Genomic DNA, 22,586 nt, shown 5'->3' with positions numbered 1-22,586 from the left:
GAACAAACTGTGAGAAATTGAGCCATTTACACAACAAAGTCTACATAGTTAAGTGGAAAATTCAGGGCTTAACTCTAGGGCAGTCTGATTAGCAGCCACTTCAACCACTAAGCTCTAATAGTTTGTTTCTATGTTTTATTTAAGTCAGTTCAAGTCAGTTGAGAATAGAGGCTTTCTTTTACTCTGTGTGTCCCTGATAACTAGAGATGGGGGAAGAGAAAAAGGAGAAGCTGAAAAAACAAATGGACGTCCTAGTTATATATCAAGACCCTGACCTAAATGAAGAGGATCCATGTATTAAATAAATAAGCTACAAGGGTATAATGTTCAACACAAGGCATATAGCCAATACTTTATAATAACTATAAATGGAATATAACCTTTAAAAACCATCCACCACTATGTTGTACACTTGGAATCAATAAAATATTATATATCAATTATATCTCAATAAAAAATTAATAAATTAGAAGAGGTAATGAGTAGTTCAGAGAAGGCAATGGCACCCCACTCCAGTACTCTTGCCTGGAAAATCCCACGGATGGAGCAGCCTGGTAGGCTGCAGCCCATGGGGATGATAAGAGTCGGACATGACTGAGTGACTTCACTTTCACTTTTCACTTTCCTGCCTTGGAGAAGGAAATGGTAACCCACTCCAGTGTTCTTGCCTGGAGAATCCCAGGGACGGGGGAGCCTGGTGGGCTGCCGTCTATGGGGTCGCACAGAGTTGGACACAACTGAAGTGACTTAGCAATCAGTAGTTATATTGGTGTTCTTACAAAATATGTCTTAGAAACAAAGACTGTTTTTCAGTTCTGGAGACTAAAAGTCCAAGATCAAGGTGCCAGCATGGGCTCCTTATCTGGTGAGAGCCCTCTTCTTCCTGACTATTGGTTGGTGCCTTCTGCCTGAGTCCTCACATTAAGATACTATCCCATTTGCAGCAACATAGATGGAGCTAGAGATTATCATTCTGCGTGAAATAAGTCAGACAGAGAAAGAAATATCATTTATATGCTAAATTTAAAAAGAATTGAAACAAATGAACTTATTCATGAAACAGAAAGAGACTCACAGCCTTAGAGAATGAACTTAAGGTTATCACAGGGGATGTGTCAGGGGAAGGGATAGTTAGGGAATTTGGAATAGACCTGTACACACACGCACAAAGCTTACTTTCCTGCACCTCCAGAGGGGTCTGCACACCAGCCTTCTGTGTCTTTCGGTTTTGTGTCCATAGTACCAGTGTTGAAGTTTGAACTTTTTGAGACACTCCCAACTGCTGGCTTCACGGAGTGTCCCTGGAAGGGCTGGGCTTCCAATGACAAGGGATATTTTTCTTTCTCAGTTGACAAACCAAGGAAAGGACATTTTCTGGGTCCCTGGGGACAGCAGGCACTCCAGGAGGGGTGGCCCCGAGTCCCAGCATGCAGGGGCCGGGCTGCTGCTACCCCCTCTTCCTCTCCCCCTGGAGGAGTCAGTGGCCCGGCCTGCCTTGGCCTCTGCATGGCCTTGGGTAGCTCTCACTGCTCACACCAGGCTCACACTCATTTGACCTCCACAACCTGGAAGGAAGCTGGGTAAAGTGTCATTTCTACTACCCAAAAGAGGAAACAGGTGACTGGCCCCAGGTCACATGGCCCATTCATGCCAGCGCCCAAAGCCTGGTCTCCAGCTCTCATTCCTTGAAAGTCGTTCAGCTTCTCTAGCCATGAAGGAGGACTCCCTGGATGAGGGGGTGTTTGGGGAAGGGGCTGCCTTGTGTGCCCAGGCTTTTTGCTCAGCAGCAGGCTAGCCCTTCACTGGGAGGCACTGTAGAGACCACTAGCTCTGGATCAGCGCCCCAAGGCGGCCAGGCTGGCCAGCGAGACCCAGCAGACCGTGTCATTTCCAGCCCTCCTGCACCTGTCTTCTACTGGTGTCGGGGGTTGCACCTCCTTCCTCTGGGAGCGGCAACAGCTCTGGTGCGCAGGGAAGACAAGATTCCTCTGGTAGGCACTGACCCTCCCTGGTCCCCTGAGGTCCTGCTGGATGGGAGGCGCTCGCAGTCGCACGTGCACCTAAAGGGAACCAGGTGGTACCTCACTCGCTCCAGAGTTCCCGCGCTACTCCCCTGTTCGCTGTTCCCCGTGGGGAAGCCGGCCGGGTTCAACCCCCTGCCCCGCCAGCCCTAAGTCCAAGCGCGCCTCTGAAGCCTTGGTTTCTTCGGAGCAATGAGCGCTGCGTGTGCAGAAGGGATCCCGGCTCTTCTTTCTGGAGGGGCGGGCTTTGCACCGGGCGTGCCCGCAGTTTTCCGCGCCCCGCAAGCTCCTGAGGAGAGCTGTGGCTCCGGACCCAGGAGCCTCCATGCAAGATGCCCGCCTGCCCGCCCGTTTCCCAGCTGAATTTCCCGTTGTCCAATCCAGCCTGTCGGCGGGCCGAGAGCAGGCTTGACCCGGGGCACGCCACTCCCGGTTGGGCACACGCGGGAGGGGGCGGCCCGGCGGGCTGATTAGACAGGATCCAAGCAGGAAGTCTTGGTCCCCACCCTGGGCTGCCGACCCACCCCACGCGGCCTGGGCACATGTCAGCCCGTCGAACCATCCGTCTGTCCCTCGGTGCGGCGACCCCCGGGAAGCCAGGGTGGGGACCGGGGAGGCTCCGTCCGCGACGCCCGCACCCGCAGGCCAATCTGAGGCGGCAGGCGGGGCGGCTGCGCGCGCGCGCGGCCCAAGATAAGAGGCCAGGTGAGCCTACCTGCGCCGCCGGCGGGACGCGGGGCGGCGCGGAGCGGACCGGACGCGCGGCGGTCTGGCGGCATGTCAGATAGAAGGAAGAGCTCGGCCCCTCTGTCCAGGTGAGCCGGGGTCCTGACTGCTCCGGGGGCCACAGGCTCGGGGTCGCACCGTGCAGCCCCCGGGGTCCCGGCTCTCCTTACTCCTTGTGGACGCTGGCCCGAGCAGGCTGCATGTCTAGCCCAGAGAGGCCGCTCTGGGCGCTGGGGAGGCGTTCAGGAGGTAAACGGTCAATTCTCAGCTTCTGAGCCGCCCCTGACTGCTTGTCTTTCTCTGAAAAGTCTGAGAGGCCCCTCCCGGGAAGAGGCGGCCACACTGCCTCGCAGGGTCAGTGAGTAGGCCGAGCCGGCAGGTGCCCTCCCAGGGATGGGCTCAGGCTCTGGGCACAGTGTTTCGGGGTGCTGTCAGCGCTGGGGAACTTCACGCTTGGCGCTCTCCCTCTCTGTGCTTCAGTCTTCACTCACGAGTGGGGCCTTCAAAGGGTCCAGGGACTGGGTGTCTCATCGTTGTCTGCTGAACATCTAGTCAGGGTCAGAGAAGCCTGGGGGGTGGGTGTCCAGGAAGCAGCACCCTCATGTAATTGGTGACTCCTGAACTCCGCTTGAGGCCCCCCCCAAGAGCATCTCCTGACCCCCTGACACCACCCCCAGAAGACTGAGGCCCATGTAGTGGATGGGCAGCAGCTGCGTGGGCCCCTACTCCTTGACCCGAAGGCTCTCGCTGATAGAAATTGGCCCCAGGCAGGCGTTTGGGTGGTGAGGCCAGGCTGCCTCTGCAGGTGTGGGCAGACCCTCCCATCCGGATCTTGACCCTCCCCTCCCCCCAACCCTACAAGGACCCCAAGCTCCAGGGAACCGGCATGGCAGCACCTCCTCTACCAGGGCTGGGGTCCCCCTGGACTCTCTGTCCTCACTTCTCTACAGCAGAGGCCTGTGGGGTCTGGAGAGGCCTGTGGGGTCTGGAGAGGGGAGGATATGCCCCGAGAAAGGAGGTGCTTGGTGCTCTGGATGGGGGCCCAGCATCTCAGAGCCCAGTCACACCTAGGGAAGGTCTGTGCAGAGGGTGGGGCTGGTAGTCAAGGTCTTGGACTCTGTGTGGGACTGATGCGTGAGTGTCTGTGTTTCCAAGCGGGGACTGTCTGTGTTCGGGTGTGTGTGGGTCATGCGTAGTGCGGAGAACTCTGGGTGGGTGGGAGATTCTGACGTCGCCATTTGGGCCTTGGGCGTTCGCGTCCTCTCAGATGTACATTGAGGCTGATGGTGCAGGGCTGGTCTTTGCTGGCCCTCTGCTCAGAGGCCCTGGGCTCCTGTGGCTGCAGGGATGGGCTCGAGTGCCCTGGGGAAGCTGCCCTGCCTCCCCAGGGCTCTGGGCTGCCGCAGCTGTTGCCAATGCTTGCCCAGGAGGCAGCTGGAGCCAGGACCCTCCGCCCCGCTCCCGGGAACAAGCCCCAGCTGGCAGAGGGAAGGGCTGTGAGTCACTGTCAAATGAGATTCCCAGGAGACGATGGGGTCATTGAGGAGAGGGTGAGGAGCATGGCTCCAGGCAGGGCCCACGTGGGCAGCCGAGGGGCAGTGGGCCCCCTATCCTTGGCGCCAGATCAAAATGCAGATGCCCAGCCCTGGATGGTGGGTCGGGTGCCCAGGACAGAGCGAGGGGTTAATCATTTCCCCACCTGGCCTCCTGCAGCCCTGCCACCTCCCAAGACACCTGGTTCTCCCTGGCACCTCTCCCTAAACCATCAGGGCTGGAGGGGACCTCACTGACCATCAACAATGGCCCCTTGCATGGGGAGGCTGGCTCCACTCGGGCAGCACACTAGCCCTGGGTCAGAGGGCCTAGTGTCAGGCCTGCACCCGCTCTTCCCCTCCCAAGGGTTTCATGACCTGCCCTTTGAACCTGGGCCTCCACGGAATGCCCTGGGGCAGCCTCTGTGCCCTCCCCTGCTAACCCTTCCCAGGCAGCTGAGCCTTGACCTGTCACACAGCAGATTTCTGTGTGCCAATTCCCTTAGGAAGGAAAGGTTCTGCCGATCAACCTGCCTGCAGGGACACCCCTGCCCTCAGCTGCTGACCATGGGCACGGCAGACTCAGGAAGAAGGACCTGGGGGAGGGAGCCAAACTGACTCTCCCCAGCACAGGGGGCAGGGAGTTTCCTGAACCACAGAAGGGAACAGGAGATCCCTTTCTCTAAGGATGGAGCATGGGTGCTGGCAGGCCTGCCTGGAGTGGAGAGGGCTGCGTGTCCAAGTGCCAGCTAGGTGGTGAGGGCAGCGGGGGTGGCTGCTGGGGCTTCAGTTGGTGGCCATGGCTCGAAACCCCCGGGTGTTGGCGTGCACTGACCCTGGCGCTCTAAAGGACAAGCTGTTGGCCGCTGGGTCTCCCCAAACCCGCTTCCCCAGTCTGTACCGGAGCTCAAGCTGACCTGGGGAATCCCAGGCACCCCACTCCCTCTGACTGCTCAGCTCCTGGGCTCCTGAGAAGGTGGAGCCTCCCTGGGCATCCTTCCTGGCACTGGGCCTGTGGTTAACAGGCTGCCCTGGCCAGGAACCTCGGTTCCTTCTTTTACTGGCCATCCTGCCGTGGGTACCTTGTTGATCCTGTGAGCCTTGGAAGCCTCATCTGCAGGAGGTGACCCCCCCTGCATTCCTCAAGGTTGTGGGGGCCTCCTGTCAGTGGCGCTTGTGAGCACCCGGTGCTGTCTAGGCACATGTCAGAGCCCTCACTGCTTCCTATGTTTATTGGTTTACTGGTCACTGTATTCACCAAACACGTGTGCTTCTGAGTGCTGAGCACTGCTCTGGGCCCTTTGTTGTTGTTCAGTCCCTCAGTCATGTCTTTGCAACCCCATGGACCACAGCAGTCCAGGCTTCCCTGTCCATCACCAACTCCAGAGCTTACTCAAACTCATGTCCGTTGAGTCGGTGATGCCATCCAACCATCTCATCCTCTCATTCCCTTCTCCTCCTGCCTTCAATCTTTCCAAGCATCAGAATATTTTTCAATAAGTTGGCTCTTCCCAACAGGTGGACAAAGTATTGGAGCTTCAGCTTCAACATTGGTCCTTCCAATATTCAGGGTTGATTCCCTTCAGGATAGACTGGTTTGATTTCCTTGCTGTCTAAGAGATTCTCAAGAGTCTTCTCCAGCACCATATTTCAAAGGCATCAATTTTGGGTGCCCAGCCTTCTTTGGGGTCTAACTCTCACATCCATACATGACTACTGGAAAAATCATAACTTTGACTATGTGGACCTTCGTTGGCAAAGTAGTGTCTTTGTTTTTTCAATGCACTATCTACGGCTGTTATAGCCTTCCTTTTAAGGAGGAAGCATCTTTTCATTTCTTGGCTACAGTCACCTTCCACAGTGATTTTGGAGCCCAAGAAAATAAAATCTGTCACTCCTTCCAACTTTTCTTCATCTATTTGCCATGAAGTGATGGGACTGTATGCCATGAGTTTCGTTTTTTGAATGGTGAGTTTTAAGCCAGTTTTTCACTCTCCTCTTTTATCCTCATCAAGAGGCTCTTTAGTTCCTCTTCACTTTCTGCCATAAGGATGGTATCATCTGCATATCTGATGTTGTTGATATTTCTCCTGGCAATCTTGATTCCAGCTTGGGATTCATCCAGCTGCATTTTGCATGATATAGTCTGCATATAAGTTATAGATATAAGTTAATAGAGTCTGCATATAAGTTATAAGGGTGATAATATACAGCCTTGTTATACTCCTTTCCCAATTTTGAACCAGTCCATTGTTCAATGTCCAGTTCTAACTGTTGCTTCCTGACCTGCATCCAGATTTCTCGGGAGGCAGGTAATGTGGCCTGGTATTCCCATCTCTTAAAGAATTTTCCACAGTTTGTTGTGATCCACACAGTCAAAGGCTTTAGCATTGTCAATGAAGCAGAAGTAGATGTTTTTCTGGAATTCCCTTACTTTCTCTATGATCCAGCAGATGTTAGCAGTTTGATCTCTGGTTCCTCTGACTTTTCTAAACCCAGTTTCACAATCTGGAAGCTCACAGTTCACGTCCTGTTGAAGCCTAACTTGAAGGATTTTGAGCATAACCTTAGCAGCATGTGGAATGAATACAATTGTCCAAAAGTTTGAACATTCTTTGGCACTGCCCTGGGCCTTTGGGTACCTTATAATCATTCCTGGGGCTTCACCTGCCCCCCTGGAAGCCTGACCTCCACCCCTCCTGTCCTCTCCCTTTCCTTGTCTTAAGAGGGTATCTCTTTGTTTGGTGGAGATAACGTTTCTGTTGGGCTGGGGGGTGTGGTTGAGGGGTGACCACATCACCGAGGTGAGCGGTGGGGTCTTGGTGTACAGCTAGGGGTCACTCCAGGATGCCTAGGCTGCCACCCTCTGGGCAAGAAGCTGTCTGGGGTGAGTCACTTCCCTGAGACTAGGCTCCGACAGATCACATGCTGTCTGACCCAGGTTCCACCTACAAACCAGCAGCTCCCCTGAGGGCTGAGTGGCCTGAGTGGGAACAGGCTTGCTCAGGCCCAAGGAATCCTAGGCGTTCCATCCCTACCTGGCCACAGGTGTGCAGGGGAGTCCCAGTTCTGTGGGCCAGTCACCCTGATGGGGGTAGACTCTCATCTCTGCAGTGCATGGCTGACCCCAAACTCTGGACTCGAGGGAGGGTCCACAGGGGGAGGGCTGACCTTGTGGACCCAGGGGAAGCCACGTACAGGAGTCCTTTCTCACCTGGACGAGGGCATCAGGGTCTGGTTGGAGGGGCCGTGGATTCCCGTGGAGTCAGTGATGGCAGAGGCCTGGAATGGTCCAGTTTCCATCCCATGATCAAGGCCGTGGTGCCTGGGCTGGAGCCCTTCCCACCCACTCGGGGGAGTTGAGCCCTGACAGGCAGGGGTGCTGAGGTCTGCACCGCCAGTGAGGCTGACAGCCAGGTGTGGGCAGGTACCAGTGTGGGGCCTAGGGTTGCTGCCCCTTTGTGCTCCCACATGTCAGGCAGAGATCTGGTGACCCCACGAGGAGGAGCACCCTGCCCCCTGTACCTGGCACCACGTTTGGTGGCATGCATGTTCTGGGCACCGTGGTGGATGCACCCTGTCCCATGGCCTTTTCTCTCCCCATGGGACAAGCTCTCCACACTTTGTTTGCAAATCTCTGATACTGCTGCTTGTTAAACCTTCTCAGCTGCTGGGCGTTACAAGCTCCACCTTCTGGAGCCCCCTGGTTGACTCTTGTCCAATCGGGCTTTTTCTAAGGGTCTGGGAGCCTCTTTGCCCAGCATTGCCCTGGTGGGCCCCTTCCTGCTGTCTCAGCACATCCCCTTCCTGTGGTCCACCAGGCTGGCTCCTGTGTCCTCCATCGAGGGAGTGTCTCCTTACCCTTCACGTCCTCCTGCCCCCCCCCAACCACCACTGCTGCAGACATCAACTGAAACCCTCCTCCCTGATGGCCCCCAGCCTTCTAAAAGCACCACCAGGAGCTGCTCAAGCCCACTTTCCTTCATTTTTCTCATTGCCTCGCTGGCCCCCCATCCCCATCCAGCCCCCCAGCAAACCCAGTAGACTCTGCCTTCAAATTGTGTCCCAAATCCATCACTTAAGTCTCCTAGTGGTTCCCCACACATGGAGTGAACCCGCGTCTCCCTTGGTCCCCAAGCACCTGCTCTGGCGCCCCTTCTGCTGAGTTCAGCATCCCCTGCCCCCACTGCCCCACATGCCGGCTCCACCAGCACACCCGCTCCTTGGAGCTCTGTCCCCTCCAGCGCTGCTGCCCCTTGTCTTTTGTCCCTCCTGTCCTTTTGTTCACGAGGCGGGGAGCCCTGCTCAAAAAACGTGAGTTTACTAAACACCAGGTCAGCGAACATGACGCTGGGCCTGAACGAAGAGGTCAGGGTGGTGGTGTGGCTCCTGCCCCTTTTAGGAAGGAGGACTGGGGAGGTGCAGGGAAGTGACCCCCCCTTAGGTGGGAGGATTAAGCAGGCTGTCTGACCTGGCCCTACAGAAGTCTCCCCAGGGTCCGGGGGCTCTTTCCTTTAGGAAGCTTCTTAGATAGGTTTTGTATGTCATTCAGTTGGTAAAACTTGTGGGTTTCCTCCAGGTAACATGTCTGCTGCTCCTATGATACTTCTTCCGTGGTTGCATGTGAGGCTCTGTAGAGGCAGGCGAGGCCACGGTAGGAATACGGCAGCGGAGAGGCTGGGGAACAGGTTTGGGCGCTAACCAGGCGGGAGCCTTACTACCCTGCAGTGATGCTGGGAGGCGAGAGGGTGGCCTTCCCCGGACCCTTCTGATCGGGGCCCAGACTGCTGGAGAGGAGCACCGGCCCACATGGCCTGGAGCTTCCCCTGTGGCCCCTGGGGAATCTCGGCCTCCCTCCCCGCGGGCCCCGCCCCTGGCCTCCCTCCCAGTAGGCCGAGCCTCTGGCCTCCAGGCCGTCCTGTCCCCCCATCTGCAGTCCAGCCCTTTCCCTCCCGGTGCAGAGTGGGGCTCACTTCCCTTTCTCAGTATTTGGTTGGTGGATCTGTGACCCTGTAGTTCCCAGTGGGAGGCTAGCCCAGCTTGGTTCCTCAGAAATTCTTTGCTCTTTGGCTAAATGGGAGCGGGGCACTGGGGGGAGGTAGGTGCGCGGGCAGGTGGGTGAGGATGACTGGTGGGAGGCTGGGGCAGGGTGCTGTAGGGACATGGGGCTGGAGGCAGGATGGTGGAAGGCGGGGTCTGGGGGGTGGCTATGAGGGGGACCGGTATGAGAGTGACTATGGCTCTGAGAATGACTATGAATGACTGTGAGTGACTATGGCTGGGAGCGTGACCGGTGTGAGTGACTGTGAGTGACTAAGTGACCAGGGGCCAGAGGCAGGCTCTGCCCCTCACTCCCGCCCACGGGAAGGCTGGTTTTCGGAGGTGAAGGAGGCTGGAGCACCTAGACAGTGAGGGAAGCAATGCAGGGTTCCCCTTTGGGGATGGCTGGTTCATCTGGGATCTCTGTCTGCGGGGCTGGGACATCCCAGGGGAGCCGGGGAGCTGGGATGTTTCTCAGTCACTGTTCATCTGAGAGCCTCAGATCAAAGCCGGGCTCTGCCAGGTTCACCTGCCTCCTTCGGGCTGAGCAGTGACCACCCTGCCACTTCCCTGGGCGCCCAGGCAGGGTGGACCGCCATTCCAGTGGGGGTGCAGGGTGAAGTCCGGCACGCCGCTCCCCTCACCCATGATGTCAGCAGCGGGGACGCTCTGGACGTCACCCTGAGGCTATGCTGACCCTCCATTCCCACCAGCCGGACCCAGCAGTGGGCCCTGGAGGACAAGGAGGAACAGGAGCGAGAACGCCGGCGGCGACTCTGGAACCTGAGATTCACCACGGATGATGAGGACCTGCCAGCCCCTGAGAGGTGCGGGTGGGAGGTGGGACCCCAGTGAGGATGGACCAGCTGCCCCTGCCTGGGGAGTGGGCTGACCTTCTGTGGGCCCCAGGCTGGTCAGGACAGCAGTCAGGACCAGTGTGAGTGAGCTGGGCCGCTCTTGCTGGGCATTTTATAAGCTTAGCTCATCCTTCCATGCTCCTGAGAGTGCTAACCCGCCTCTCAGGTGGGTGCACAGCTCGTGCACCAGGGGCACGACCTGGGGGTTTTCGGGCCCTGGGCCAACCATGCCCCTTCAGCCCGGCCCCCTTCTGCTAGTGGACCCCCGTGGATTCTGATGGGAAGGAGGTGCTGCTGGTCTGATCACTAGCCCCGAGACTGAGCTCCCCAACACGCCTCACCGCGGGGACAGGGCCCACTCGGGGGACGCATCTCCTCTCACTTCTGAACAAGCTCAGTTCGCAGATCTGGCAGGAGGCTCAGCCAGCGAGTGAACTCACCTGAGCTGGGGCGAGCAGGTGGAGGCACAGGAGGGGCCCTTCTGTAGCAGCCCAGGTTTGGGGCAGCCTCCTGTGCGGCTCCCCGGCTCCTGGAGAGGGGGCACAGGGCATTTGGCCTGCACTGCACCCACGTGGCCATGGGGGCACGGAGGCCTGGGCACCACTCCTGGCTCCTGTGCCCATTGCCATGTGACTCAGGCCAGCGCCTTGCCTGTCTTTGCTCCTCATCTGTAAATGGCAGGGCCTGACAGAGAAGAGGTATTTGTTGAAAATGGAGTGGTTGCACCCTACAGGCGTGAGGTGGGGAGAGCTATGCAGGCAGCACTGGACGGAGGGTTGGCAAGTGGAGGGGCTTGGAGCGGAGTCCACATGGAGGCCAGCCAGCCAGCGGAGCAGCATGGGGAGCAGCAGGTTCAGGAGGGCATCAGACCCAGGTCATGAGCCTTTCACGCTGCCTGTGCCTGAAGGCAGGATGGGGTTCCTGGGGGCCAGGGTGTGGAAGGTGGAGAGAGGGGAGCAGTGTCTGAGGCGGGACTGATTCTACGGGGCAGGGACAGCAGCTGTTTCTGCCAAATGGACCATGTCTCGGGAGGACAGGGAGCCCCCACCGTCTGTGTACAGAGGCCACATTCTCTTTGCCAGAGTGAGGTGGGGCACAGGGGCAGGCCCAGTGTCCCGTGGGCGGGAAGGACTCACCTGCTTTGTCTCGCCCTGTCTTCCTGCCCTGCAGCACCAGAATGAGGCTCCCGGCCAGCTCGGTCAAATTAGGCCTGAAGGTGGAGCAATACCTCTCGGCCATACAGGTGAGAGGGCCGGGCCCTGGAGTGTGCTAGGCGTGCCAGGGGCCTCAGCCTCCAGGATCAGCGGCCTGTGCTCTCTGCTCCCAGAGATCAGAGTCCGTCATGTATGCAAACCCATTCCACACTGAGTTTCCCGTGGCTCCCGTGGATGTCACCAGCAAGCGCCACCTCTTCAAGAAGGAGCTGCTGGGCCAGAGCCAAGAGGACCCAGCCTCCAGCCACAAGGTGAGTGGCTCTGGCCCGCCAGGCATCTGCAGACCACTGAGCCTGGGGTCTGCAGAACTGGAGCCTGGGCACTGTGGGACAGCTCCATGCTTTCCTGCGTCTGTCTGGTGGACTCACGGGCTCGGCCATGCCTGTGCTGAGCCCCAGCCCAGCTGTGCACAAAGGTCCGGGGGAGGGTCCTATGGCCTGGCCGTGTAGATGTGGTGAGGGGGCCCCTCTGGAGATGCCAGCCCAGCCCCAAGGTGGGAGCTCTCTCCTCAGGAGAACTTGCAGCTCTCAGGGGTGAAGTCACGGCTCAACCTGTGGATGAGCAGGGCCCAGGAGTCAGCACAGCAGGGCCCACAGGTACCACATATGCCCCTCTGGCCCCAGTCTCCCTGCAGGCCTCTCATAGTGGGATGACCCATCAGGGGAGGGACAGCCCTGAGTGCAGTGGAGATGCTCTGCACGCGGGACGGCCATGTGGAAGCCTGCGGGTCAGAGGGTGGAAGGAGTTGGGCCAGGGGCTCTGCAGCAGCCTGAGCCCGGTCTCTGTCCCAATGCCCAGAACCAGGAGACACAGAGGGAGTTGGAAGCTGGCAGCAAGCCCCAGTGGAGGAAGACGCCAGAGGCCCCGCTGGGTGCCGAGGTGAGTGGGGGCCCAGCGGTTTGGGCAGCTCTCCCTGGAGAACGTTGGCCAGCAGGCACCCACTCCTCCACGGCAGGCCTGGCATGGGGGCCTGGCAGGCAGGGCACATGCAGGCTCCTAGAAGCCGTCTGCTGCACGGAAGACACTTGATCCAGAAGGAAGCCTAGACCCTGAGACTCCCAGCCCCAGTAAATGCTCCATGTTCCAAAAATCTCTGTGCTGGAGGAGAGAGCTATCTCAGGAAAGAGGGCAGTTCCAGGCAAAGCCAGCGACTCAGAAGAGACCAGTGTCTGAGAAAGCCACCGTCTTCGAGAAAACCCCAGTCCCCGAGATGCAGCTGGCCCCAGGCAGTGCCATGGCCCCAGTGTGGCCCCAGGACTGGGAGCACTCAGCCTCAGCAGAGTACCCGTCCAGCCCCACGAGGCAGCGGGGCACTGGGCCTGAGAAGGAGCCTGAATCTTCGGCGGGGCCTCTGCCCCAGGCTGACAGCCTCCCACCTGTCACTCTGCTGGTGCACGGTGCCCCCCCCACCTCCCTGTCCTCCCGGCATCTCTGGCTGCCTCCCTGTCTCCTGTCCTCCCATCTGCTGTCCTCCCGGTGTCTCTGGCTTCCTCCCTTTCTCCTGTCCTCCTCCCTCCAGGCCGGCCCCAGCTCTGTCTCCCCTCCCTGCCTGCTCTGCTGCCCACAGGACAGGGGACTGGGATGGGGTCTCACCTGGCAGCCACACCACACCCTCATCCCAGGCCCAGACTCCAGGGAAGCCTCAGATGCTTCTAGGAGCTCCCCCATCCCTGGAAACCCTGTCCACTGGCCTGGCCCTGAGCCTGCGGCTGCACCTCCACAGACGAGGCAGCAGGCGGGAGCAGAGGACCAGCCTGCTGCCACCGCCCCTTGCTGCTAGGGTGAGCCGGGCCTGTGGGGGCTCCAGGCTGCCTGTTCTCCCGCATGACTTGCTCCCTGCTCCGTCCAGGTGAGCAGCCCCAGCACGGAGGCAGAGGCCAAGTCCCCCTCGCCAACAGTGGCTTTGCCCACCTTCAGCAGCAGCCTGCAGCATTCCAGCCCCCACACCATCTCCTTCAGGGTGAGCCTGGCTGCTGTGGGCCCCTCACTGCAGGGCTCGGGGCAGTGGGGTGGCAGGCAGGAGGCACCCTGAGAAGATCTGGGGGCATCAAGGAGGGGCTGTTGACCTGGCTTGATGGGAGGGGCCATGCCCCAGGCCCAAGGCAAGCCTTTCATGGGGGTGTGGCTGGGGTCTGTGTAGAGAAGAGTGCAGGCGAGAACCCAGGGTGGGCTGTGTTCTGAGAGGCAAGTCCTCCCTTGTGGAGGCTGTGGCTGCCACGGACCCGGCTCACTGGCACCTTTCTTCTCTTTCCAGATGAGCCCCCGGAGAGATAGCTCAGAGGCGGCCTTAACCCGCAGGTCAGGGCCTGGGGGCCCTGGGGCTCTATCTGATGTGGGGCTGAGGCATGAGGTGCAGCAAGGGGAGGGTCAAGCTGCCTGGAGAAGGCGGGTGGGAGGGGACGTCCTGGGCCATGGGTTGCCGGGGGCGGGGTGGGGGCGAGTGGGTGTGCTGGGGTCGTTTGAGTCAAGCACTGGGGATTCATGCACGCAGGCTGCACCATCTGCCCCAAGACTGTCTCTGAGACCAGCAGTCCTGGGCGAGGCTTGGGGACGTGGGGCACACAGTGGATGAGGGAGTTGCTGCCTTTGCTTCAGAGTGAGACACGCAGGAACCACAGGGCTCAGAGGTCCCAGGGGTTCAGGACAGGAACCGAGGGCTGGAGCCCCTTGCAGTCAAGGGAGCTCAGCCTGCGAGAGTGGGGTGAGGGCAGAATATGGCGAGCGTCAGGGAGCATGAGGTGGGGAGAATTCTATGAGACACCAGGGCGATGGCAGGGGGCGGAGGGCATCAGGGGATGTGAAGTGGGGAGAGCACTGCAGGCAGCTCTGGACGGAGGGTCGGCAAGTGGAGGGGCTTGGAACAGAGTCCACATGGAGGCCAGCTAGCCTGCGTGGCAGCACGGGGAGCAGGGTTGGGGCACCAGGTTCAGGAGGGCATCAGACCCAGGTCATGGGCCTTTCATGCTGCCTGTGCCTGAGGGCAGGATGGGGTTGATCTGGAAAGGGGAGCCTGGGGTTCGGGAGGGTGGAAGGTGGAGAGAGGGGAGCAGCGTCTGAGGCGGGACTGACTCCACATCACAGGGATAGCAGCTGTTTCTGGCCTGGGGGTCCTGCCAAAAGGACCGTGTCTTGGGAGGACAGGGAGCCCCCACCGTCTGTGTACAGAGGCCACATTCTCTTTGCCAGAGTGAGGTGGGGCACAGGGGCAGGCCCAGTGTCCCATGGGTGGGAAGGACTCACCTGCTTAGTCTCGCCCTGTCTTCCTGCCCTGCAGCACCAGCATGAGGCTCCCGGCCAGCTCGGTCAAATTAGGCCTGAAGGTGGAGCAATACCTCTCGGCCATACAGGTGAGAGGGCCGGGCCCTGGAGTGTGCTGGGCATGCCAGGGGCCTCAGCCTCCAGAGTCAACGGCCTGTGCTCTCTGCTCCCAGAGATCAGAGTCTATCAGGTATGCAAACCCATTCCACACTGAGTTTCCCGTGGCTCCCGTGGATGTCACCAGCAAGCGCCACCTTTTCGAAAAGGAGCAGGTGGGCCAGAGCCAAGAGGACCCAGCCTCTAGCTGCAAGGTGAGTGGCCCTGGCGCACCAGGGCTCTGCAGACCGCTGAGCCTGGGGTCTGCAGAACTGGAGCCTGGGCACTGTGGGAGAGCTCCATGCTTTCCTGCGTCTGTCTGGAGGACTCGAGGGCCCGGCCATGCCTGTTGCTGAGCCCCAGCCCAGCTGTGCACACAGCTCCAGGGGAGGGTCCTATGGCCTGGCCGTGTAGATGTGGTGAGGGGGCCCCTCTGGAGATGCCAGCCCGGCCCCAAGGTGGGAGCTCTCTCCTCAGGAGAACTTGCAGCTCTCAGGGGTGAAGTCACGGCTCAACCTGTGGATGAGCAGGGCCCAGGAGTCAGCACAGCAGGGCCCACAGGTACCACATATGCCCCTCTGGCCCCGGTCTCCCTGCAGGCCTCTTATAGTGGGATGACCCATCAGGGGAGGGACAGCCCTGAGTGCAGTGGAGATGCTCTGCACGCGGGACGGCCATGTGGAAGCCTGCGGGTCAGAGGGTGGAAGGAGTTGGGCCTGGGGTCCTCCCCTGAGAAGGGGCGGGCCAGGGGGCTCTGCAGCAGCCTGTGCCCAGTCTCTGACCTGATGCCCAGAACCAGGAGACACAGAGGGAGTTGGAAGCTGGCAGCAAGCCCCAGTGGAGGAAGACGCCAGAGGCCCTGCTGGGAGCCGAGGTGAGTGGGGGCCCAGCGGTTTGGGCAGCTCTCCCTGGAGATCGTGGGCCAGCAGGCACCCACTCCTCCACGGCAGGCCTGGCAGGGGGTGCTGGCGGGCAGGGCACATGCGGACTCCTAGAAACCATCTGCTGCACAGAAGACACTTGAGCCAAAAGCAAGCCTGGACCCTGAGACTCCCAGCCCCAGTAAATGCTCCATGTTCCAGAAGATCTCTGTGCTGGAGGAGAGAGCTGTCTCAGGAAAGAGGGCAGTTCCAGACAAAGCCAGCGACTCAGAGAAGAGACCAGTGTCTGAGAAAGCCACCGTCTTCGAGAAGACCCCAGTCCCCGAGATGCAGCCGGCCCCAGGCAGGGCCATGGCCCCAGTGTGGCCTCAGGACTGGGAGCACTCAGCCTCAGCAGAGTACCCGTCCAGCCCCAGGAGGCTGCAGGGCACTGGGCCTGAGAAGGAGCCTGAATCTTCGGCGGGGCCTCTGCCCCGGGCTGGTGGCCTCCCGCCTGTCACTCTGCAGGTGCACGGTGCCCCCCACCTCCCTGTCCTCCCGGCATCTCTGGTGGCCTCCCTGTCCTCCTGGCATCTCTGGCGGCCTCCCTGTCTCCTGTCCTCCCATCTGCTGTCCTCCCGGTGTCTCTGGCTTCCTCCCTTTCTCCTGTCCTCCTCCCTCCAGGCCGGCCCCAGCTCTGTCTCCCCTCCCTGCCTGCTCTGCTGCCCACAGGACAGGGGACTGGGATGGGGTCTCACCTGGCAGCCACACCACACCCTCACCCCAGGCCCAGACTCCAGGGAAGCCTCAGATGCTTCTAGAAGCTCCCCCATCCCTGGAAGCCCTGTCCACTGGCCTGGCCCTAGGCCTGTACCCCCACAGCCGAGGCAGCAGGCGGGGGCAGAGGACCGGCCTGCTGCCACTGCTCCATGGCTGATGGTGTGAGCCTGGCCTGCGGGGGCTCCGGGCTGCCTGTCCTCCCGCATGACTCGCCCCCTGCTCCGTCCAGGTGAGCAGCCCCAGCACGGAGGCGGAGGCCAAGTCCCCCTCACTGGTGGGCCAGAGCCGAGGGCCCAGCCTCCAGCGACAAGGTGAGTGGCTTGGGCCTGCCAGGCGTCTGCAGACCGCTGAGCCTGGGGTCTGCAGAGCTGAAGCCTGGGCACTGCAGGACAGTTCCATGCTTTCCTGCGTCTGTCTGGCGGACTCGAGGGCCCGGCCATGCTTCTTGCTGAGCCCCCAGCCCAGCTGTTCACACAGCTCTGGGGGAGGGTCCTATGGCCTGGCTGTGTAGATGTGGGGAGGGGGGCCCTCTAGAGATGCCAGCCCGGCCCCAAGGTGGGAGCTCTCTCCTCAGGAGAACTTGCAGCTCTCAGGGGTGGAGAAGTCACAGCTCAACCTGTGGATGAGCAGGGCCCAGGAGTCAGCACAGCAGGGCCCACAGGTACTGCGCATCTCCCTTGCAGGCCTCTCGTAGTGGAATGACCTGTCAGGGAAGGGACAGCCCCAAGCATAGTGGATAAGCTCTGCATGCGGGATGGCTGTGGGGAAGCCTGTGGGTCAGAGGGCGGAAGGAGGGCCTGGAGTCCTCCCCCAGGAAGGGACGGGCCAGGGGACTCTGCAGCAGCCTGAGCCCGGTCTCTGTCCTGATGCCCAGAACCAGGAGACGCAGTAGGAGTCGGAAGCTGGCAAGAGTCCCCAGTGTAGGAAGAAGCCAGAGCCCCCACTGGGTGCCAAGGTGAGTCGGGTCCCAGGGGCTGGGGCAGCTATCCCTGGAGAATATGGGCCAGCAGGCGCCCACTCCTCCACAGCAGGCCTGGGCCCTGCCCAGCGTGGGGGGACTGGGGAAAAGGGGGTGTCCCTGCCCCGTCCCATGAACCCCCTTGTCCTAACCGCCCTTGGTCCCGCAGGTGTGAGGAGCCAGTCTCAGGCCAGCAGCCACGCTGGCTGCCTCTCCCACCCACTTTCCACACTGGACCTGGGAGGATGCTGGCCAGCTTCCTCCCCGCCCCTCTGGGGCAGGTGTGCCCCATGCCTGTCCTGCTGCGGGCACTGCGCGTCTGCACAGAGCCTCGCCACCCTGTCCACGTGGACTCCTGCTCTTCCTCCTCCTCCGGGTCCGTCAGGTCGCACCAGTGTCTCCGTGCACCTCTCCCAGGCTGGCCCCCACTGTCCTTGTGCTGCCTGCCAGGCTGGAGGAGCCATGCTGACCTCTCCCAGGCCCTGCCTTGCTCCCCTTCACACCCCACCTGCTGTCCTGGCTAACCCATCCTGTGCCCCTCCCCACACTCAGGAAAGAGCTGATAAACTCATTCACTCTCAGGTGTGACCAATAATTCCTTAAAAATCATTCTTTCCAGAAGCTTTGCTTTTCAGTGGAGGCTAAACAGTGTGGGGATGATGTTCTGGCTGTGGGGGCTCGAGCGGGGCAGGTATTTGTCTGACGGCAGCCTCTGTGGCCACAGCCCAGCACACTTGCCCCCACACCTAGATCTCCTCTCCCCTGCCCTCCTGGGCCAGAGGGGACGCTGAGCTGTGTGTAGACCAAGCAGCCAGAGCCAGCCTGGTGCCGTCAGCTCTGCGTGCTCTGTGTGGCTGGTGCTGTTGCCCCCGGGGGGAGCCCTCAGTGCCCACTGGGGCTTCCTGGGAAGGGTGCAGAGGGCAGCACCACACTGCCCACCCTCTTGCACTCACTCTACACACGAAGGCCCTGCATTCACCCTTCCGGGGGGGAGGGGGGACGCACGCCCAGGGCAACCTCAGGGCGATGTGTGAGGACAGCACACAGCCCGGGCACCCGCCTGACCACGCCCGCCTCCTGTGCCAGGCCTCCTGTGGGTCCCCAGGGCCGCGGGCACGGTCTCTGCGTTCTTGTCCCTCATCTGCTGTTAGCTCTGAGAGGTGACTTCCCCTCGTGGGCAAGGGCAGGGCGTCCAGGGCAGGCCAGCTGTGGCGGCTGCAGTGACGGCCGCCTGTGCTCTGAGTTAGTCCATCCTGCCTTAGGATGGCCCCTGGATCCCACACACAGTCAGGCCACGGATGCCTGGAACCTGCCAGGCTTTTCCTGTGGGGCCTCGGGTGCCAGAGCCCTCTCCCAAGCATCCACAGAAGCAAATTCTGTCCCATTTGAAGGACTTTTGAGCTTACAAGGCACCCACTGAAGTAGCTTGAGTTAAGGGAAGGTGTAGGAAAAGCGGTTCCTAAATTGCAGATTTCGGGGCAGGACACAAAGCCTGGCTGGGCTCCCGGGAGCCAGACCAGGAGAGCGGGTGGCAGCCTGGCTGCTCACTGTCCCCCGGTGCCAGCTGCTGGCTCCTGGCTTCAGCCGGTCTTGCCCCGGATCTACTGGTACGGGAAGGGCCACTGGGCTCAGAGGCCCCCGGGGACCGTGGAAGGACAGCCTCAGCTGAGACTGGGCCAGGTCAATAGAAGAGCAGGTGAGGAGCGCGTGTTGGATGGGGCCTGGGGCTCCCCAGGCAACAAAGTTGAGGAGGGGTGGGACGTGGGTCAGGCGAGGGGGAAAGTGGGGAGAGGCTATCGTTGCCCACAGAGAGGAGCGTGCATCACCACAGGCGGCCCTTGGCAGGGCCGGGGCTCAGGGCCCAGGAGGAGTTGGGCAGGACAGGGGCCCTGAGAATTCAGAGAGCAGGCCTATCCCAGGTTTGCTTCCTCTTCTTTGTCCTGTCCCGAGCCCTTCCATGACACAGGTGCTGTGCTGGAGGCCGCAGACACAGGCGTACAAGCAAATGCAAGGCCCGTGTGCTGGCCGCGTGGACATTGTATTCTAGTGGGTTTAGCAGATTGTAATTTTAAGCTGTCGTGTCTTGAATTTCAACCATCTTCCCTACCCCTCTACTCAACCAGCTGCCTCTTTGAAGAGAACCCTTGCTCTTTGCTGGAAGTTTGACCTTGAATTTGATACCCTGCAGTGGGTCTACTCCCTGCCCAGTGGGGGAGGGCTTGCCACGTGGCTTAGGGGGCAAGCAGACCCCTCTGTAGGTGTGCTCACTGAGGCCGCCAGAGCCTGCCTCCCCACTAAGGGTGTTCACCTGCTAGAGGAGCCAGTAGCCTGGAAGCACCCTTGTCCACATATCACCACAGCTGAGCTTCTGCCCCAACCTGCCTTCCTGACTGCTGGCATCTGCTTTATTGGGGTTTTCAGGACAGACAGCTGGCTTGTGTTATGTGCCTGCTCTCTCCTGTCCCCTGCATGGCTGTCCTGGTTTTAAATAGTTTATCTGAGCAGCTGGAAGACCACATGTGCTTATATGGCCTGGGGTACATGTTCCCTTAGCCCTGTCCCTGGCACCTGCCAAAATAGCAGCCAACACCCCCTCCCCCCCTGCCCCCACCACCTTCAGCCTGACTCCCGCACACATTTCTCCCACCACCAGGCCGCGGGCCTGTTTAAAGCCTGTCCAGCCCCTGCCCTCGCCCAGACCCCACAGGGCAGAGCAGACACCACAAGACCCATTGGCAGCTCCTGTTCTGGGTAAGACTGGGGCAGGCTCTAAGAGCAGAGGCATGCCCTGTAGTCTGGGCCCTCTGTCCGAAGTCGCAGTGTCCACTCTGACTGGGTGTCAGAGCTGGGAGAGGCCCGCTTCCCTCGGGAGCTTTAGAGGGCGGAGTCTCAGAGATAACTCCCTGAACCTAGTTTAACGGACCCTTAGCCTGAGGCTGGAGACTCCGGTGTGAATCACAGACGTCCCACTGAAGGCCTGGGGTGGGTGGAAGATCTTGGGTGAATAGCTGTCCCTCCCTGGGTCTCTTTCCTCCTCTGTAGGATGGAGAGGCCAGGCCTCTAAATGAAATGATGTTCCGACCCTCGGGGACTCCCCTTCCTGGCACCTCCTCCCTCTAGGCGGGGAGCCCCTACCCCATCCTGGGCAGGTCCTCCCCCCCTCACCGGGGAGCAGAGCCGGGCCGTGGGTGCCCACACCAGTCAGAACAGTCCTCGTGGCCACATTCTCCTCCATGGGGTTCAGAAGCTGTCAGAACTGCTGAGAAAGCCTGCCCACCAGAAGCAGCCAGGGGACCAGGGACCCTGGAGGCCCTTCCAGGCAGATGCAGGGCTGGGCCACACCCCAGATGAAGGAATTCATAGGGCCTGGACTCCATCTTAGGCCTGTTCATGCTGATCATGCTCAGCCACCTTTCCAGTGAACTCTGAACTCTGTGTTTAGTGCCTATGAAAACAACAGAAGGACAAGACCCCCTCTAGACCAGGGAACCTTGAAGATCTATCTAGGTTACTCATCGCCTAAGAGAAAACATACATGAATCACCCCTTCCTCCAGACAGGCCATAAATTTTTCTGTATCTATCAGAGTGTAACCTCAGGTTTATTGATTATTGGCTAACTGTTTGACTTTTCGAGCACATAGCACCTGAATCATGGGGATATTGGGATTGTATTTTCCTTGGTTTACGTAAGTCTCAAGGAATTTGGAGTGGTGGGTTCAGACACGTACACATGGGGTATAAAAGATTTTCACAAATGCTGGTCAGGGTCCTTGGCTAAGAGGAGACTCTGCCTTGGGCCCGCCAGTGTAATAAACTGCACTCCACTATCTGCATTGTCCTTCTGAATGAGTTTGTTTCCCAGAATGCGTGGCTACATGTACAGGGCACTCCACGGCTGAGCAGCGTGGAGAGACCCGTTTCCTGGGTGGGGAGACCGGCTCTCTGGGTCAGGGTGTTAACCCTGAGTCCAGTGCCCCCACCCCAGGGTCCCTGCCCCCCATCCTACTGGGGAGAGCACCTGCTGGAGCTCTGCAGGGAGAACCGCTCCCTCCTGAAGGAACATGGCTGGGGGTTGGGGGGGGGGCACCTGGAGATGGGTGTTTGAGGCTCATTCTTGTCCTCGTGCAGCTGGGAGACCTGACCTCCCGAATTCCTCTTTACCCTGGGTCTTCGGGCAGGAACCTGGGAGGATCTCATTGCCCTGGTCCAGCTCTGCAGGTGGGCCAACAGCTGCTGTCAGGACGAGTCCAGCTGCCTGTTGGGCACAGGGCTGAGGGTGAGGCCTCTGCTCTTCTGTTTCATGGATAGGTTAACAGAGGCGCAGAGAGGTTAAGTGACTCAGATAAGGTCACACAGCAAAGCTGGGTATTAAACCTTGGTCTTTGACAGCATGGCCAGTGTTTCTGTTTTATTCCCCAAGAAAGGTGACCCTGGCCTTTTGGCTGTGATGGCGACCTGCTAGAAAGGACAGATGGGGGCTTGGCGTGGGCCTTCTGGCCCCTCTTCCAACTGGAGGTCCCCCTGGCCCCCCTCCTTCCTGCCACCAGTGCCTGGACGTGATCTCAGATGCCTCTTCTGGGCTGGAAGCCCTCCCCCACCCCGACCTGCCTCTTGAGCGGCTCTATTTTTAGAAGCTGTGCTTACAGGAGTAGGGGGACTCGCAGGGCCACAGAGAGAGCGTGAGAGCTGCACCTCAGGCTGGCCAACCCCCTCCCTGGAGGCCTCCGTGCACCCCAGGGTGACGGACTTCTCCCGGGGCTCAGGCCCCTGGCCTGACTGCTCCCTTGGGAGCAGTGCTGACCTGCCAGTCCTCACCCACCCTGGGCTGGGGGCTGTCCCCCTGCCGCTCTTCCCCCACTCCCCATTTGGAGACTCTTTGGGATGAGTACCCCCACCCAGGGGAGCCAGCTTCAATCCAAAGCACCCTATTGCCAGCCCCACCCTGCCTGCCCCACTGTAGGTCTGTTTGCCCCGACCCAGCAGGACTGGATGACTGGGAGCAGGTTCAGAAGAGTCACCAGCCTGAGGCTGCTGCCTGAGGCAGTCTCCCCTGGGGGCTATGGGCAGGGCTCCTTCAGCACCTCTGAGCCACAAAGCGGCTGCCTTGTGGCAGACACCATGCCACCTGCCAGAGCTGGGGCTCACCGCACGTCTGCAGACAGGTGCCTGGGTGGGTCTCAACCATGAGGGTGGGGTCTGGGGGACAGGTGAGTGGGCATCAGCACCCCGTCCAGGGTGCCGT

General features: G+C 60.0%; 1 protein-coding gene across 3 annotated transcripts; it reads left to right on the top strand.

Annotated features, from left to right (window-relative positions):
• The first annotated feature begins 2,377 nt into the window (after positions 1-2,377).
• LOC138433984 (caldesmon-like) lies at positions 2,378-18,993 on the top strand. 3 transcript variants are annotated; one of them, XM_069577686.1, is made up of 17 exons: positions 2,378-2,836; positions 10,033-10,146; positions 11,347-11,419; positions 11,504-11,641; positions 11,903-11,986; positions 12,189-12,269; positions 13,240-13,350; positions 13,645-13,688; positions 14,665-14,737; positions 14,822-14,959; positions 15,222-15,305; positions 15,538-15,618; positions 15,830-16,132; positions 16,614-16,695; positions 16,959-17,045; positions 17,259-17,339; positions 17,512-18,993. In XM_069577686.1, the coding sequence occupies exons 1-16, from the start codon at positions 2,799-2,801 to the stop codon at positions 17,306-17,308; spliced, it is 1,581 nt and encodes a 526-aa protein (XP_069433787.1). In that variant the 5' UTR covers positions 2,378-2,798; the 3' UTR covers positions 17,309-17,339; positions 17,512-18,993. The 3 variants fall into 3 exon arrangements, with proteins under 3 accessions (XP_069433787.1, XP_069433779.1, XP_069433772.1); XM_069577678.1 differs by having other exon boundaries at positions 15,827-16,132; XM_069577671.1 differs by lacking the exons at positions 17,259-17,339; positions 17,512-18,993 and having other exon boundaries at positions 15,827-16,132; positions 16,614-17,027.
• The last annotated feature ends 3,593 nt before the right edge of the window (positions 18,994-22,586 follow it).

The sequence above is a fragment of the Ovis canadensis genome, chromosome 1, assembly GCF_042477335.2.
Source record: "Ovis canadensis isolate MfBH-ARS-UI-01 breed Bighorn chromosome 1, ARS-UI_OviCan_v2, whole genome shotgun sequence".
NCBI lineage: Eukaryota > Metazoa > Chordata > Mammalia > Artiodactyla > Bovidae > Ovis > Ovis canadensis.
This window is presented reverse-complemented; position numbering and strand designations above follow the sequence as displayed.